General features: G+C 39.1%; 1 protein-coding gene across 1 annotated transcript; it reads left to right on the forward strand.

Annotated features, from left to right (window-relative positions):
* The first annotated feature begins 1,840 nt into the window (after positions 1-1,840).
* Positions 1,841-2,573, forward strand: LOC137245100 (uncharacterized). The gene is made up of 2 exons (XM_067775275.1): positions 1,841-1,970; positions 2,049-2,573. The coding sequence occupies exons 1-2, from the start codon at positions 1,960-1,962 to the stop codon at positions 2,551-2,553; spliced, it is 516 nt and encodes a 171-aa protein (XP_067631376.1). The 5' UTR covers positions 1,841-1,959; the 3' UTR covers positions 2,554-2,573.
* Positions 2,574-17,169: the final 14,596 nt, after the last annotated feature.

The raw sequence follows: 17,169 nt of genomic DNA on the forward strand, positions 1-17,169 counted from the left end.
TTTATACTCTCTGTAACCTTGTACGGCGGCCACCGTGGTGTGATGGTAGCGTGCTCCGCCTACCACACCGTATGCCCTGGGTTCGCACCCCGGGAAAAGCAACATCAAAATTTTAGAAATAAGGTTTTTAAATTAGAAGAAGAATTTTCTAAGCGGGGTCGCCCCTCGGCAGTATTTGGCAAGCGCTGCGGGTGTATTTCTGCCATGAAAAGATCTCAGTGAAAACTCGTCTGCCTTGCAGATGCCGTTCGGAGTCGGCATAAAACATGTAGGCCCCGTCCGGCCAATTTGTAGGGAAAATCAAGAGTAGCACGACGCAAATTGGAAGAGAAGCTCGGCCTTAGAGGAGGTTCGGAGGTTATCGCGCCTTACATTTATTTTTTTTTTTTAACCTTGTACGCATATTTCTCCTAAGGAACAGTTGTATCGCATACTTTGTTATTTAACTATATGTGTGAGTAACAACTTCAGCTGTTAGCTGAAGACTACATATGTGTATGTGAGACAATCTCTTGGCTTCAAGCTGCTGGTTATGTGTGTGCAATATACTTCTTCGACTTCTATGTAAGTGTGGCTACTTCGTTTAATGTGTACATGTACATTAGTGTGGCTGTTTGCTGTTTTTGTTGTTGTGATTATTTACTAACAGCATAGTGATGCTAATATTCGCCACAATATGTACTTTGTTATTAGCTCGACCCATGCACGGCCTAATGGATTTTTCCTGGCATTGTCTCAATCCCATGTGAGGTTTCAAAATTGTAGCTTAATGGCAAGTTTCCTCCGACTTGATCGCAGGATTCCGCCATTCGCTGCGAAATTTCCAAGTATTTGGGACTTTTAATGTCTAGGTCTGTATCACAACAAGCGGGTTGGTTTCTCCTTTTATCACGGTGCCACGACGTTAGTGAGAAGATTCTAATTTAGTGGTCTACGAAAAGTTATCACAGAATCAATCGCAATATTCCACATGCGCTGTAGGGACTTTTCAAAAATCCCTAAATAAAGATTCGAAATCTCTTATGAATTAGTTAATTGTACCGATCCGTGGTCCACCCAGCGGAATTTTTTAATCCTGTTGTTGTATTGTCACGGTATCCTAATCAAAGTTTAAGTTTTCAAGTTTCTAGCTCAATGAGAAGTTACATAAAATTTTAAAGCAAGATTCCACATACACTCGGAGAAACTTTTAAAATATCACGAATCCTGTACCACCAAGCGACAGTTTTCCCTCATGTTGCATTGTCATCGGGTTCTGAAGTATGTGCCTAGTTTCTTGACTCTAGTCCCCGGAAGGCTACTCTGACTGAAACTTGCGGACAAACATGAAACCGCCCTAATATAAAGGAAGTAAGAAAATGATCGCATGGAATAACATCTGCTTGCGCTGCAAGTATATATATTTGTATTAGGTACTTAGACCATTCCTCACGCTTTTTGTTTTTGTAGCAACATGTAACCCTTTCTAGTTGAAGCGATTATTTATGTACTCTCTAAATCTTTTAGCCCATAGTGTATGTAGTTACAAAAGAAGCGAAGTGGTCTGTGAAGTGGTGGTATACGTCGTGCAGGAACTCGACGCAGGCGCGAGATGGGTATGTCAGGATTTAGTCTTGTAAGTTGTTGTTGTTGCAAGTAAGAGCCGATTGGAATATGCAGCCGCTACGCTCCTTTGGAAGTCTTTTCAGAGTCTCCATAGAAATGTACCTAAGCTCGCTTTGTTGGGTACATTGTCTAGTCTCCAAGAGGCAAGCTATATACATAATTTGTTAAGTGTTTAACCTGGAAATCTGCAAAATTTTAGATAATTTGAAACATGGAAATTGGCTGATGTCAAATTTTTATATTTTCAAATTAGTTTCGAGAAAAAAATCAAAATTGCATCAGCTCCGTTTTTTGTAAAAATTTCTTCTTCTACTCAACAAAACTTCAAGTGTAACTAAATAAACCAACCAAAATATGTTTAACAAGTAAGTTACAACGGAAAAATATCGTATTATGAAAAAATTCCTTATAAATGTCTCATTTCTCTTATTTTCCCTTAACAGCGACATCAATCACGATAACGATCAAAATATCAGCATTGATCATTCAGCTGAGGGTCAACGAATAGATGGCATGGAACAATTCTCCCTGCCCACACTCGATCCCTGGCAATCGTCAATTGATTTTATGCTTTGGCCGCCAGGTAGTTGTGAATATGGCAGTCATGTTGCCAGTTGCCCGAATATATCTACAACTACAGATGCTTGCCACGAACAAAAAGTCGAAGACATTCCAAGATCTCCGTGGGATAGCAAAGTCCCTAGTCACTGTTATAGTATGTCTGCATGCATGATACCGAGAGGAACTACAAGCGATCAATCTTACTATTCGCCTAGTGGGTGTCGTTGCCATCCTGTGGGTCGGCAGACAGTAAGTCGAGGAGCTAATATTCCAACAGATAGTCCGCTGTCTCAGGAAGCTGGTATGTTTAGACCAAAAAATATTCCATTAACTACGCCTGTGTGGAGACCGGGTGGACCGACACAACGTTTTTCGAATAGTCTTTAACTTGTGGGCGAACCGATATGCTTTACATTAATATAAATTGTTTAAGAATAGATCTGTGGAAATTTTTAGATTTCAATAAAAAGGAAAGATTTCGATAAATTTTGCATAACATTTTTGTTTTAACATCTTTGCTCAATGTATGCGGGATCAAAAATGTAATCTTTGTAAGTGGTACGTTGTATGGGGAAATATAAAATGTAAGCGTAAGTGTAGTCGCTACATGCGGGATCAATGCACGTGTAGAGTTGGTATGAGCGAATTCAGACAGGAAATTAAGGCAAGGCAAGGAAATGGAAGGTTTCTTATAGATGTGCTATCGACGAGCTATAGACGTTTTATCGATTTTTTATCGAAGTGATATAAATTAGCTATCGATAACAAAGTTTATCGGTGAAATGTCAAATTTTTATCGATAGACCGACAAATGTCTGTCATCGAAAATGTATCGATTTGTTATTAAACGGTTATTGATTTTTTGTTTTCTAAAATTAATTTGTTGGTTAATAAAAAAATAATCGATTTACTATCAAAAAGCTATCGATTTCTTATAAATTTCTTATCGGAGCATACCTAATTTATTATTGGAGAGTTATCGATTCTTCGTCAATAGGAGGATAACAAACAAATAAGAAGTCGATACACGTAATTAGATTGATAGAAGGACTGCATACTACCAGTGTTTTAGATGTGAGCATGACTCGAGGACCCAAGGTCGAATCGGATCACTATCTCGTCGCAGCCAAAATATGCGCCCGCCTCTTCGCTGCTCAAACCAAAGAACAAAAACAACAAGGAAAGATAGAAGTCAAAAGGCTGCAATCGCAACAGAGTGCAAATGATTTCGCAATTTGACGCTCACACCTGCTCTCTGAGAGCACGAATCAATCCAGCGGTATGCAGAAGTAGTGGTTGCATATATCCAAAGCACTTCGTACCGCCGCCGTGGAAAAAATTGGTTACCAGCGATCGAGGAGAAAACAACTGGTATGATGAAGAGTGAAGCGTTGCAACCGAAAGAAAAGACGCAATAAGAAGAGTGCTTAAACGGTACTACGAAAATGAAAAGGAAAGCGGGACGTCTTTACTGGAAGAAAAAAGCAGAAGCAGAAAGGCTTGACTGCAAAAAGCTTGAACTGCTAGCCACCAGGAATAACGCCCAAAAATTGTATCAAAAAATTCGGTGACAGATGGAAACTTTAAAGTTCGTGGCAAATTCTTTTAAGAGCGAAAACCGGCGGCCTTTCAACCGACGTCCAGATAATAGTTAGATCATTGAGGAAACACTTCACTGCCCTCCTGAATGGAGACAGCAATGTACCGTCCAGGTATGATGAACGCGAGCCCGCAATCCATGATGATGGACTGAAATGAAGTTGAGTAACACTGTCAGATCGGCGGCCTCCGTGGTGTGGTGGTAGCGAGGTACGCCTACTACAACGAAGATCATGGGTTCAAGTCCCGGGCAAAGCAATATCAAAATTTAGAAACAAGCTTTTCTAAGCTTGGCCGCCTCTCCGCGGTGATTTGCACTCCGAGTATATTCGAATATATCCGAGTATCCGAGTATACTGCCATGAAAAGGTTCTTAGTAAAAACTCATCTGCATAAAACATGTAGGTCTCGTCCCGCAAAATTGTAGGCGCAAGACGCAACTCGGAAGAGAAGGGCGGCGTAAATCTCTTCGGAGGTTATCTCGCCTTGTATAGTACGCCTAACATTGCACATGAGCTCTGTGTGAGTAGCTTATGTACCGAAATTATACAACAATGAAGCAACGTGATCTGTCTTAAAATTACTAGAACCTATTGTTAATAATCATACATATGCCTTAAGTACTATAGTTGTGGCTTTTGTGGCTTAACAACTAATTAAGTTATAACTATAGTAAAAAGGTATCATCCATACAACCTTAAGCATCATCAAAATAACACTTTATTAGTATGGTTGTATGTATGAATTTGTGGTTATTGTGGCTGCAGATGTTTACTAGCACAATACATTTACTTAGTTCAGGCACGCTTGTTCGAAATCAGACTGTTACATATTAACTGGGGCTATATTGAAATGATAGCCCTTAATTAGGAAAATCCCGAATCGCTCTAGAACATAGAACCAGCTGACCTATCACCTGACCAGCAGGGCTATCGCCTAACGCCATTTAATCCTTAACACACTGGAGGAGGTTGCAGGTCTGTCAAAATACAGCGCTCAGAACTGAATGTCTTCTTAAGACAACAGAACATCATCTATACAATGAGGCTGGAACACTCCAAAAAAACAGAAAAAAATGAAATGCTGAACTAACTATGGGCGTGTTGATGTTGTTGTAGTGATAAAGACACTCTCTGAAGATTTTGGGGAGTGTTATTGATGTTGATGGTCTTGTGCCGGACACAGATTACGGTAACAAGCACCAATAAGGTACAAGCCCCCCACTTCCTAGTTCCATGAGGAAATTTGGGTCGCCAGAGCCTCGGATGATAAAGAAATAGGATTTGCAACGGTTGGGTGACATTGACAATTCGGTTGGAGAAGCAATGAACTGCGCTGGAAAAACCTTGAAAGATTTGCGAGACACATCCCCTTGAATCAGATGGGTATTTAAGTAACCTCTTATGACAGGAATACCTGCCGCGGGCATATGATAAGCCCCTAATCCGCGGGGGGCAACCTGACAGATAACTGCTTGATGCCACCCGCCTCCGCAAAAATTTTACCGTATGAAAAGGCCCTTTTATGGAAAATTTTACTTGATTAGCAGCTCAAGCTTCTCGCACTCACGCCCTTTTGCCTTTGTTTTTTTTTTCATCTTGTAAATGCGTCTCACTTCCCTTTTCAACTCGCGGCAGCGTTTACACACTCTTCTTGTTGCGTTCGCTTTTAATGTTGCTCTGTAGGCAGCGTACTTCCTTTCGATTGCAAATTCTTCATCGTAGCAGATGTTTTGCCGTTTTCGGCGGTAACCAACTTTTTCCTCGGGGGCGATACGAAGTGCTTTACAAATATGCCCTCACTGCTCTGTATTCCGTCGTGTTGACATGTGCTCTCAGAAAGCAGGTGTGAGGGTTGTGTTGCGGAATCATTGGCAGTGAGAGTTGTGTTGCGAAATCATTGCAGGCTTTCGACGTCTAACTTTTTTTGTGTTTTTTGTTCCTTGCTAATAGCAGCAAGGAAGGCGCGTATTTTGGGGAAATAGTGATCCGAGTCGATGTTAAGTCCTCGAATTGTGCGCACATCTAAAAACCTGGATGTATGCTATCTTTTAAAACGTGGTCTTTCTGATTGCAGACCTGATGTTGGATATAACCATTTTCGAGGTGAAATCAGCCTAGCCTCAGTCCATCGGGAGAGGTTTAATTGTGGAGTTACACTGAATGAAATGGTGCTAGTAAAATCAACAAATCGGTTCTGTTGTTCTTTTCTTAACGGAGATTCGGTGAAATTGATCGAATTACGGTTAATTCGACCGAGTTCTTTGTCAAACGAACAAATTAGTTTAGTCAGTTCAACAGAAGAGAAATTGTCGCTCTTAAGTTAACAAAATTCTGTAAAATTGACAGATTTCTGGTCAATCTAACTGATTTTTCTGTTAACACAACTGATCTCACTGGTCATTTCAACAGCGATCAACAGTCAATACATGAGCAAATTTCAAAGAGAATTTTACGCTCACTGCGCTCTCTACTTTGCACTTATGGCGATGGTGCCACTTGTTAAAAAAAACACCAAAATAAGAAAACCATCAAATCGAAAAAACACACAAAATGGGAAAACAACAAAAAACTAGTTTTTCAGTTATCAATACAAAACAAAAAACTCTTTTTTGAATTTACTGTGCAAAAATTATGAGATACCGGGACACCTATTTATCGGGTACAATTTTGCAACTTCTCGTCCAAGCGAAATGAAAAATTGCGCCCTCTTGTTGTAAAAGTTTTGTTTGAACGAACAGGATTTTTCCAAAGTTAGTTACATTTTGGTTTTACGATTTTTCACCAACGCGAACGAATTTAATAAGAAAATAAAAAACATCATTTTTTAATGTTGATGTTTCCGAGAACATAAAGGTTTGAGTTGTTTTGGAATCATTTCAACTTAAAGTGTTACGAAAATCAAACTTGCCGAATTACATGTAAAGTTACTCCAGTGGTGAATTACCTTCTAGCGATTTGATTCTTTACTTTTCTATAACTTAGAAGTACTCTATTTAAAATGTTATGTCAAACATTTATACAAGTTTTGTTCGAAACAATCAAGTGTGGCAACTACATGCGAGAGAAGAAATTGAGAATGACCTGAGCTGCAACCGAAAGAATTGAGAATCAGTTTTGTGACTATTATTTTAATTTATATTTGCAAAGCGAAGTTGAAAACTATAAATTAAATAAATTATAAAATTTTGTGAAAGTGCGTTTAATAAAACAAAATAATAAAGTGTATAATGTTTAATGTGTGCCAGCATATTTGATGAGCGCCCAATTGACGTTCGGTTAGTAAGTGCCACCGTGGTGTGATGGTAGCGTGCTCCGCCTGCCACACCCTATGCCTCGGCAGTGTTTGGCAAGCGCTCCGAGTGTATTTCTGCCATGAAAAGCGCTCAGTGAAAACTCATCTGCCTCGCAGATGTAGGTCCCGTACGTCCAATTTGTAGGGAAAATCCAAAGAAGCACGCCGAAAATTGGAAGAGAAGCTGTTGTACAAAGCTGTCGCAACAACTTTTTTTTTGTTCATTTGACTACTAAAACAGTCAATTACGAATCAAAGATTTGTGCGCAGGTGATTCAACATCTTGCTGCGATGGATAAAAATTAACAGACATTTCGGTTGAATTGACCCGTATTTCGGTTTATTTTACCAGTCTTTTTCTTTCAGTGTAGAACTCTCCAACTATTAGGCCGAAAACACCTTCTTAAACTACCCTGGCGTTAAAGTTCCCAGACACGACTTTATATCATGGCTGTGGCAGTGTTCTAGCGATCGTAGAATGCGTCTTCTATCCCATCGTTCTCCTCTTTCGTCAATGCATGTGCGCAGATAAATTAATGAATTTCGCTTTAAGCGTAAGTGGTGAGACGTTTGCCCTCATGCGTGAATGATAGTACTTGGTGACGAAATCTCTCATCCATCACTAGACATCGAACCTACGCTTATTTTCGTGACCACTCAAGTAAAAATCTAATTTTTGAATAGTTTTCTTTCCATATTTTGTCCATCGCATCTCTTGCAAGGCGGTGATGTCAGGTTTTTCCTTCAAGACGACACCAACCAGCCAGGCATCTGCAGCAGTCCCATTAGAGCAACGGACATTCCAGGTTCATGCCCGAAAAAACATATGACTTTAAACGTATTCAATAGTGTTCGTCAGAAAAGGGTTGTGTTTTCATTGGAGTGTGGTTTTTCGTGGCGAGTACCAAGCCCAGTGAATGACCCGATCAGCGGGGATGGAAGTATTACTTGGATTTTTGTAAAGTCAGCCGCTTTATATAAGGCACACGTCCGCTTGCAGTCACACTTTATGGTAACCAGACGCTGCCGCTGGAATCGCTCAGTTATCCCTTAAACTGATTATGTCGGATGGGGTCTAGCCAGGTTGTTGCCTCCTCACATTAGCTCACTATTTTACGGATGTTCAGCAGAGGATACATGGCCTCAAACGCTACCGGAAGTAGTGAGCTGCTTGACCCGCATGTAAACTAATCGCCCTGGCCGTTCCCTGGTGAGTGGCTGCCAGAAGTTGTCCTCACTTGCGTGAACTTTTACATACGGATACACCCTCCATTCTCTGCTTTATTTGCACCATAAAATATTAGATCTGACTATCTTAGGTTAGGTTAGGTGGTAGGGGCCCTGGTAGGAGAAGCTCACTTGGACAGCATAAAGGTACCTTGTGATACCAAATAAATCAACGGTGACATATAGTTACTTAGAGAATCGTTTCGTAGCAACGATATAGCTTCTAATGAGATCAGTCTCAACCATGAATAAATCCTCGGGAGACCAATGTGAGTCGCGACCGAAATACTTTCACCTAGTTCTGACAAAAGCTGGACAATCAAGCATAAAGTGGCCGGATTATTCCACCTAATCGTCCTCCTTACAGCTGCAACAGGATGGAGTTCTCAGTATATTGAGACATAACGCATGGATTCTTATTGGACAGTGTCCTGTCAAAACCCCAATTACCATTGATAGATGAACCTTAGTGAACCAGATCGTTTCGGCAGACCTCCTGCCATTCACTTTCAACCAGAAGGATCTTATTATTACCCTGCAAGAGGTGGTTTTTACTCGCTGAGCTGACTTGGGACCCATCTATGCAGAAGTAGACACCAGACGAGTCCCTTTCCCAGGTTATCGGTACGCAATAGTCCGTCCTGGCAGGGATAAAGTCGAACGGGGTACAAAGGTAGAAAGCCAGCCCATAACCCATATCACGAAGTCTGACCAACGACCGGACCACGGCCGTCTGTCCAGCAATATCTGCTGGATGAATGTTCAGCATGACATTAAATACCAAGGTAGATATTGTTCCAAGGTAGAAAGCCAGCCCATAGCCCATATCACGAAGCCTGACCAACGACCTGACCACGGCCGCCTTTCCCGCAATATCTGCTGGATGAATGTTCAGCATGACATTAAATACCAAGGTAGATGTTGTTCCAAGAGCTCCCCTGATGCCAACCTGCGCCGTCCGTTGTACTGACACTTATATTTTTAGGTGGTGCTCGCCATGTCCAGTGCAATCCACCAGACCATCACCCCATAGAGCAGAATTGGTTTGACCACCATCTTATAAAGCCAGTTTACTACTCTAGGCGAGAGCCCCCATATCTTGCCAATAGCCTCCCTACAGCAGTACAATGCAACTGCGGCCTTCTTGGCCCTATCTTCCACATTAGGCTTCAGGATAATCCCCTTTCGAGGGGTTTTGAAAGCGTGCATCTTGTATCTCCTTGTGAAAATAACTAGTTCCGCTTTTGCCGGGGCGACCGCCAGCCCACATGATTCAGCCCACATAGCCACAATTTCCAGGTAGCCCTGCAGAGTATCGCGCAGGTTCCCCAGAAATTTACTCCTGAGTAGCATATCCAGGTCATCTGCATAGGCAACCACCCGACAGCCTTTGGATTCCAGCTCTACAGAAGCCCGTCGACTACCGCAATCCAGAGCAGAGGAGATAGAACACCCCCTGCGGCGTGCCCCACGCACCTTTCTCTCGATTATGGCCCCTCCCCACTGCGCTGCGATATTTCCGCTGCAGAGTAGTTTGTTATTGAATTCAACCGGAGCCACCTCGACTCCTTAACCAACCCGAGCCCTTTTGATGACCCCCAGATAAGACGTTCAGGGCATTTACCTCGATATCCAGGAAATTAATTGAACTGATCTCAAAAAAATGCGAATGAAAGATAACGATCTGGGTAAGAAAGTGTTTCCATCGGAACCCGCCTATGGAAGCAGAGGTAGAGGGCGGCCCCCACTCCGCTGGAAAGACCTGGTGGAAAACGATCTAAACTCCCTTGGTGTGACCAATTGGCGCCGGTTGGCAGAGAGGAGAAGCGACTGGCGCGCTTTGTTGGAAGACCATAACCCTTTAAACGGTTAAGCGCCAATTAAGTACGTAAGTAAGATCTCAAAAAAACAGTAAAATAACTGTTATTTTCACTTTCATTATGAGAGACATAAACTTTACGATCACTCGTTGTTTTTGTGAAAGTGATTTTATTTTAATTGACTCTCTTATTCTATCATTTCATAAACAATAAATTTTCAAATTCATTTCGTAAAGATCATAAAAACAATTATATTTTTATTTATTAAACTTTTGCTTTCTATAATTTCTTTTATGTTACCCACTGCGCTTTCATCGCGATTTGCTCATCTTTCGTGCGCAGCCTCATTTTTAAAAGCGCTCTAAAAAATTTAATATATCAGAGACTATTTATTTACAGTGACACACAAATATACATACATATATGTGTTGACTTAAAAATATTTATGTTTTAATGTATTTCAGCTTTTTTGTGCCTTTTGTTTGTCCAAATGCCCATCGGACTATCTGCCTGTTTATCTTATCCCTCAACGTTTAGTCTACATTTTGTCATTCATTTCAATTGTTTCTTCAGTCTCACAGTCATTCAACCTTTTTTTCTAACCCTTGCTATGGTAGGCAATAAAATCTCATTGTCCGGTGATCTCTTCAAATCTTATCCATTAAAGTGACGCAGCTTATTAGGGTTCAGTGAGTCGTTATATGTTGCCTTCTGGCGGTTACCTTTATTAGTGATTTTTATACCTTTCATGAAAATGAATTGGTATATTAACTTTGTCACCAATCTCAAAATTGTAAGTCGTTAAAGGAGAAACGATAGACCCACCAATAAGTATACCGAAATGATCACGATGAAGAGCTAGGTGGATTTAGCCATGTCTGTCTGTCCGTTTATTTGTATGCAAACTAGTCCCACAATTTTTGAGATATCTTGATAAAATTTGGTGAGCGGGTATATTTAGGTGTCCGATTAGAAATTTGTTGTATCCGGCCGAATCGGACCACTATAGCATATATCCCCATACAACCGATTTTTCAGAAAAGAGGATTTTTGTCATACCTTCCCCAATTTATCAGATTGAAGCTTCAAACTTCAAAATATGCTTTCGTATATACATAGCAAACATTGTTGTCTGAAAAATTCGAAAAGATCGGTCGTATATATAGCATATGTCCCCTACAAACGATTGTTCAGATAAGAAACTTCTCGCAATTTCTACACCATTTTAACAGTTAGAAGCTTAAAATTTCACCAACTTACGTACTATATAGCATATATCTTTGTCTGACAAAATCATAGTGATCGGTGGAATTAATAGTATATAACTCATATAAACTATCATTTCTGGTCTCTTTTTTACGGCTAGAAGCTTCAAATTTCATCAAATAATTACGTACACATCATATTAATGAGATAAGTGATTAATGGTCATTTTAACACGCTTATATTAGCTTCACTTGTATGAAAGGAGAGTTAGACCCATATCGACAATTGAAGACTCGCGGCAGCGGTTAAATAACTCGCTACAAAACGAGTTGGGCTTAATAGCGGAGACAATAACCTCTGCACAACATCAAATATCTTAGCGGATTGTGGATATTAAAACGGTATCATATTTGCATGTTTTTTAGTTTTTTAAACTATATTTTATTATTTTATATTTATCTTAAAAACCGTTTAGGTATGTATATCTCTTTACTACATATTTCATGTCTTATACAGCCGATTATTAGGATATTACGAATGGGATAAGATTATTGTTCAGCCTCATTCGTGAAAGGTATGAAGTCGTCGGCACATCCGAAGACAGTCCCGTCCTTACTTGTTTTTTTTTTTTTTTTTATTTCTTTTGTTACGGTTCAAAATAGAGGTTTACGCCGATCACTTTATCGGCGGCGGCGGCGTAGGCTCTATTATGGTGGTGTTCTTACTTGATTTTTCTATTTAAAAAAATATTATTTAGGAAAAGTTTTGTTTGTATGTATTTAAGGAAATCAACATGTTGGCCATTTAGGAAAGATCCGGGGATTTTGCCTGACGATCTCGCAGACTGTTCAAAAATTTTCAGGAGTAGCTCCTTGCGGAGGGATCGTCCCTCGTTCACTTATTCCAGAGAGGCTTCGAACCTAACCCCGGTCTTTGGAATTGGTACTGCTGCGTCTGCTGAAAAGAAATAGAGATACACCAAATAGCCACACTTTTGTCTGTATATCTCGTGCAAAGCGTAGTTTCCTAATAATCGTCGCGAACACGATTTCTTTAAATCATTTGTGGCTATTTGGAGGTCACGCACAAAGGCGACTTACTGTTGCTATTAATGGTCTGTTAATACTCATGACTCTCTTGGCACAGGGCGCCTCCAGTTTTTTCGGCTGTTTTTAAGAGCTACAATTCCCGATGTGCGAACAGTAGCAATCCCTACCACCAGTTGCTACCACGCCTCCTGACCTTCACACAATATGCCAGCACAGAAGATATAGGACTGCGACTTCGAACTCATACCTTCGTCGACGTCACTTTCCTAGAAGCTCTAGGTGTAGCTCCGAAGACTTTCTAACGGATACTTTTGTCGCGATATGCTGCCGAGCTACACCAGAGAAACACCTTGAAACGTTAGGGAGTGACTATTCGGCCAAGGATGCCGCCTTCGAAATCATAAGCAAACTAAGTGGATGCCATTGCGTAATGGGTGAAAATCGTATAATCCTCGGCGCATCTACATAATTAAAATTTTACAAGGACCTTGGATAAAATTTTTAAAATGCAGACCAAAGTTTGCAGACGTTTGTGTTGATATCATTGATTTCTATAGTCTTCGTTAAATCAAAACGATATTTTAGAATGAAAGCGACCGATTTTAAGTTGAAAGATGTTAACTGCTGTTTTCCGGCTTTATGATATAAGAGCTCATTATGGATGACCGCGTAGCTTCAGTTTTCAGACTAGTTCGACTGTCCACTACGTTAGGGCAGTAGCACACATGGTCATTAGTTCCACTGTCTTGGGAAAGCTTTTGCTCCACCCCTTTTAGTGGTCTTGCGAAGGACAAAGCCTCACCTGGTAAATATGTATATGTGCCTACGTATTCACATTTGTAAAAGGAGCCGCCGTAACGTGTTGGTGATATTTAAACTTGGTTGATAGGCTATAATCAATGTGATTCACTCCAAAGGACTAGGTTTGGATAGGGCCGCCAACTTTATGTCAAACCGGGAGACTTGGGTGTTGAAGGATGAAGTGTGAAAATCAAAATTAACATTTCAGACGCTTTGTATAGTTTCGCAAATAAACAACATATGTTTGAATATAAGGCCAAATGATTTATCAAACCCTTCTATCTTCAACTTAAGTATGAGGTAAGAATCATTTCAAATGAGTGTTTATGTCCCTAGAACCTACTAAAGGATTTTCCATCACTGATTTTGCTTATTATTTCATCCAATCGCAATACAAAATTTTTTTAAAATCGGCACCTTTTTTGGGTATTTTGCTTTTTTAAACAACTTGAGGACAATTTGAAAACATGTTCGCCTTTGGTCATTTTGTTTGAATTCGTTGTTCATTATTAATTTTTTGAAAAAAATATGCAAAGTGAGCATATAAATTTATTATATAACTTTTCTTTTAATGTTTTGTTTTAATAACTTGGCGAATTGGATGATGCAAAGTCCGTGTTAAGCTGACATCGAAAAGGCCTCTTTTTTAAAATAACTTTTGAACAATTAGAAAGAGTTAAATTTAGCCATTAGTTTCTTATAACTGGCAGTGATGCGCATCCGTTGATACCACTTTCGACCATATCCGACCAATTTTCGACATGAACAATAAATGGCCTAAATAGTCTTAAACGAGTAGAAAATATAGTAACGCGCCGGACGCCGCCGCCGCCGCCACGCCGATATTTTTGACAATCGGCGGCGGCGTGCGAAAAACGACCCTAATCGGCGGCGGCGGCGGCGTTTATCGGCGGCGTATATCTCTAGTTCATAAACGCTTTTTGTTGTTTATTTTTTTTATTTTTCATTTCTTACTTATTACTTATGGTCTCATCCTCATCTCTTATTTATTATTTTGTTATCTGTATATCTTTTGTTTGTTTATTTTTTTATGTATATGTAATTATTTATGTTTATGTGGGCGTTGCACGAGTCGAGTAAGTCATCGTTGCCAATGTTTTTGTCAATCAAATTCGTCACACCACCTCCAACGCCCAAGCGTCCGATGGAAGAAGCTGAATGAAAAATATTCTGTCGTCATTGCCAATTCATTCATCAATTGCTCCAAGTGTACCTTTGTTGTTGTATTTTGGTTTAATTCATCTCAGCTCCAAGTCAATTAAGTTGCACATTGAGAAGATACCAAATCTAATGCATTTTAAGAGTAACTACTTACACTTCACATAAAAGAGTTTTTTTTTTAAGTAATTTAATAAACTCTTAAGAAGCTTACGAGTCTGAAATAGATTTGGTGAGATTAAATGATATACATATATTTAAAATGAATTATAAAGATTAAACTGAATGAGATTTATATAGATAACTATAATTTTCAACGCCAATCGAATAGACAAGGTTAGTATAGAAATGGATATGATTAGAAAAAAATTAATGTAGGTAAGGCGCAATAACCTCCGAAAAGATGTTAGGTCAAGCTTCACTTCCAATTTGCGTGGTGCTATTTTTAATTTTTCCTACAAATTGGCGGAACGGGACATACTTCTTTTATGCCGACTCCGAACGGCATCGGCAAGGCAGATGAGTTATCGCTTAGCTTCTCTTCTTCTTTCATGGCAGAAATACACTCAGAGTGCTTGCCAAACAGTGCCTAGGGGCGACCCCGCTTAGAAAAATTTCTTCTAATTGAAAAAACTTGCTTTTAAAATTTTGATGTTGCTTGACCCGGGGCGTGAACCCAGAATCGTCGGCGTGGTATGCGGAGCACGCTAACATCACACCACGGCGGTTGGAGAAGTTTAAACTTTATTCAACTAGGGCAGTTAAGGTAATAAGTTAACAACGGAAAGGGTAACTAGATTAGGTTCAAATGGATTAAATTAAACAAGATAAGATTATATTTGATTAGATAAGACTGGATTAGATTTAACTGACTAGATTCGATTAAATTAAATTAGATTAGATTATATAAGATTAAATTATATTAGACTAGATTATATAAGATTAGATTATATTAGATTATATAAGACTAGAATAGTTAAGGTTAGATTATTTAAAATAATTTTAAATTATAGTTAATTAGGTAAGTTAAAATAATTCAAGGATCGATTCAATTTGAGTGACATTAGCTAAGCTAATCTCGACCAGTTTTATAATTCTTAAGATTGTGAATAAAATAGATCACCCGTGAAAATGGTGCTAAGATCAAGCTTAACATTGGGCTAAAAAAGAGAAATAAATCTTGAATTAAACTAAACTTCTTTATTTGCTCTTGAAAACAAATAGGCCAAGAGCCTCATATAAACCTCAACTAAACTAGTAAGTTCATATTTGTTGAAGTTGCGTTAGAATAAGTAGCATCTGTCCATGGACAGAAGAAGCTCATTTGGACAATATAGGCATTCGCTGCGGTAAAATAAGGGCGACTTAAACCATATTTCCCTAGGAAGTCGATGAATTTACATTTATGAAATTACCAATAAAACTGAATTTGAGGGATCCTGATTTTTTTTTTTTTCCATAGTCCTAGTAAAAGCTTGATAGGCAAGCAGAAGGGTCTCGGTAGCCCTTATAAGCTTTCACTCAGCTGGCTTGATATTCATTCAAATAAGAGTATGTATATCGCCTGTTTGCGTAGTATAGAGTATATCGAGGGGAGTGCAATATCACCCTATGAAAAGCGCTCCAGTTCAGAATTTGCTTCGAAATTGCACTTTCTCAGAATTCGGATGCAGAAAGAAATATTTCAGAATTCTTTTAATAAACTCCCAATCGTACGTTAAAATGTGTTGAATTTTGCCCCAGATAGTAGATTTTTGAAACAGAATCTTCAAGCGATTTTTTAAATAGGGCGTTTTTGATATAAGTTTTGGAAAATTGCATGATTTTGAAACGGAAGTGGCCTGAAACAGCGATGGAAACAAGGTCAGTAACTAAAAAACTAACTGGACTGTAGGGGAATCGAAACAGAAAATGAAACTGGAACAAATATTGAGAAGACAAACCGGAACCTGGCTGAAATCACAATCGAACAGGCCAGAGCACAATATGGAAGCGGACTTAACCGGAATCGAAACGGGGTCTTAAACCAGAAGACAAATCAAAACCGGAATAGAAACAGGTTACAAAACAGCAAGACACACCGGATTTAAACTGAACCGGACTCGAAACAGGACTCAATTTGGAAATTTGTTTATTTACATTTTTTAATGACAAAAAATCCAAATTTGAGTTTTCCGTTTTCATTAATTGTGGCAGGAAAACTTTCAACTTGCGTTCTTTCAAAGTGACTCCAGCGCCAAAACGACGCAAAAGTCGAATGTCTTCGGCCCTTATGATACAGTGAAAAAATAGTATATACCACATACACATTTAGGGTCGTGTTCATCTTCTTTTGTAAAAATAGAATTTAATTGGAGGACAGAAATCTTTCAGATTGTTTCATTTGACATTTTTACACCAACAAAAAGTGACCAACCCAAGTGACCCAGTCTAATCAATTATTGTAAATATTTTGTAGAGCAAATCGCAAATATCTATTGTGAATACAAGAACAGACGATTTTTGTGTACTCTCTGGCCTGATACTTAACTGACAGTGGATATTTCAGTAAGCATGCAGAAAATCAGAATTTCTAAAGCTTATAGGACTTGCTGAAGATGATTAAAACGCAATTGATATGATTTGTTGCTATTACCGTACCAAATTAAAATAAATTTTTATTCATAAATTGTATTGTATATACCCACAGCAGACTTTATCTACCTAAAGAGTTGGTTTGCTCATTGAAGAATTTTCATTAGATTTTTAAAAAAAATTTTGGAGCGTTTTGTTTGATTTGATTTATTTACAACGGTTCGTGCAGTACTTTGGTCAATAACGCTTTGTCG

This window comes from Eurosta solidaginis, chromosome 1 (assembly GCF_040869045.1).
Source record: "Eurosta solidaginis isolate ZX-2024a chromosome 1, ASM4086904v1, whole genome shotgun sequence".
Classification (NCBI taxonomy): domain Eukaryota; kingdom Metazoa; phylum Arthropoda; class Insecta; order Diptera; family Tephritidae; genus Eurosta; species Eurosta solidaginis.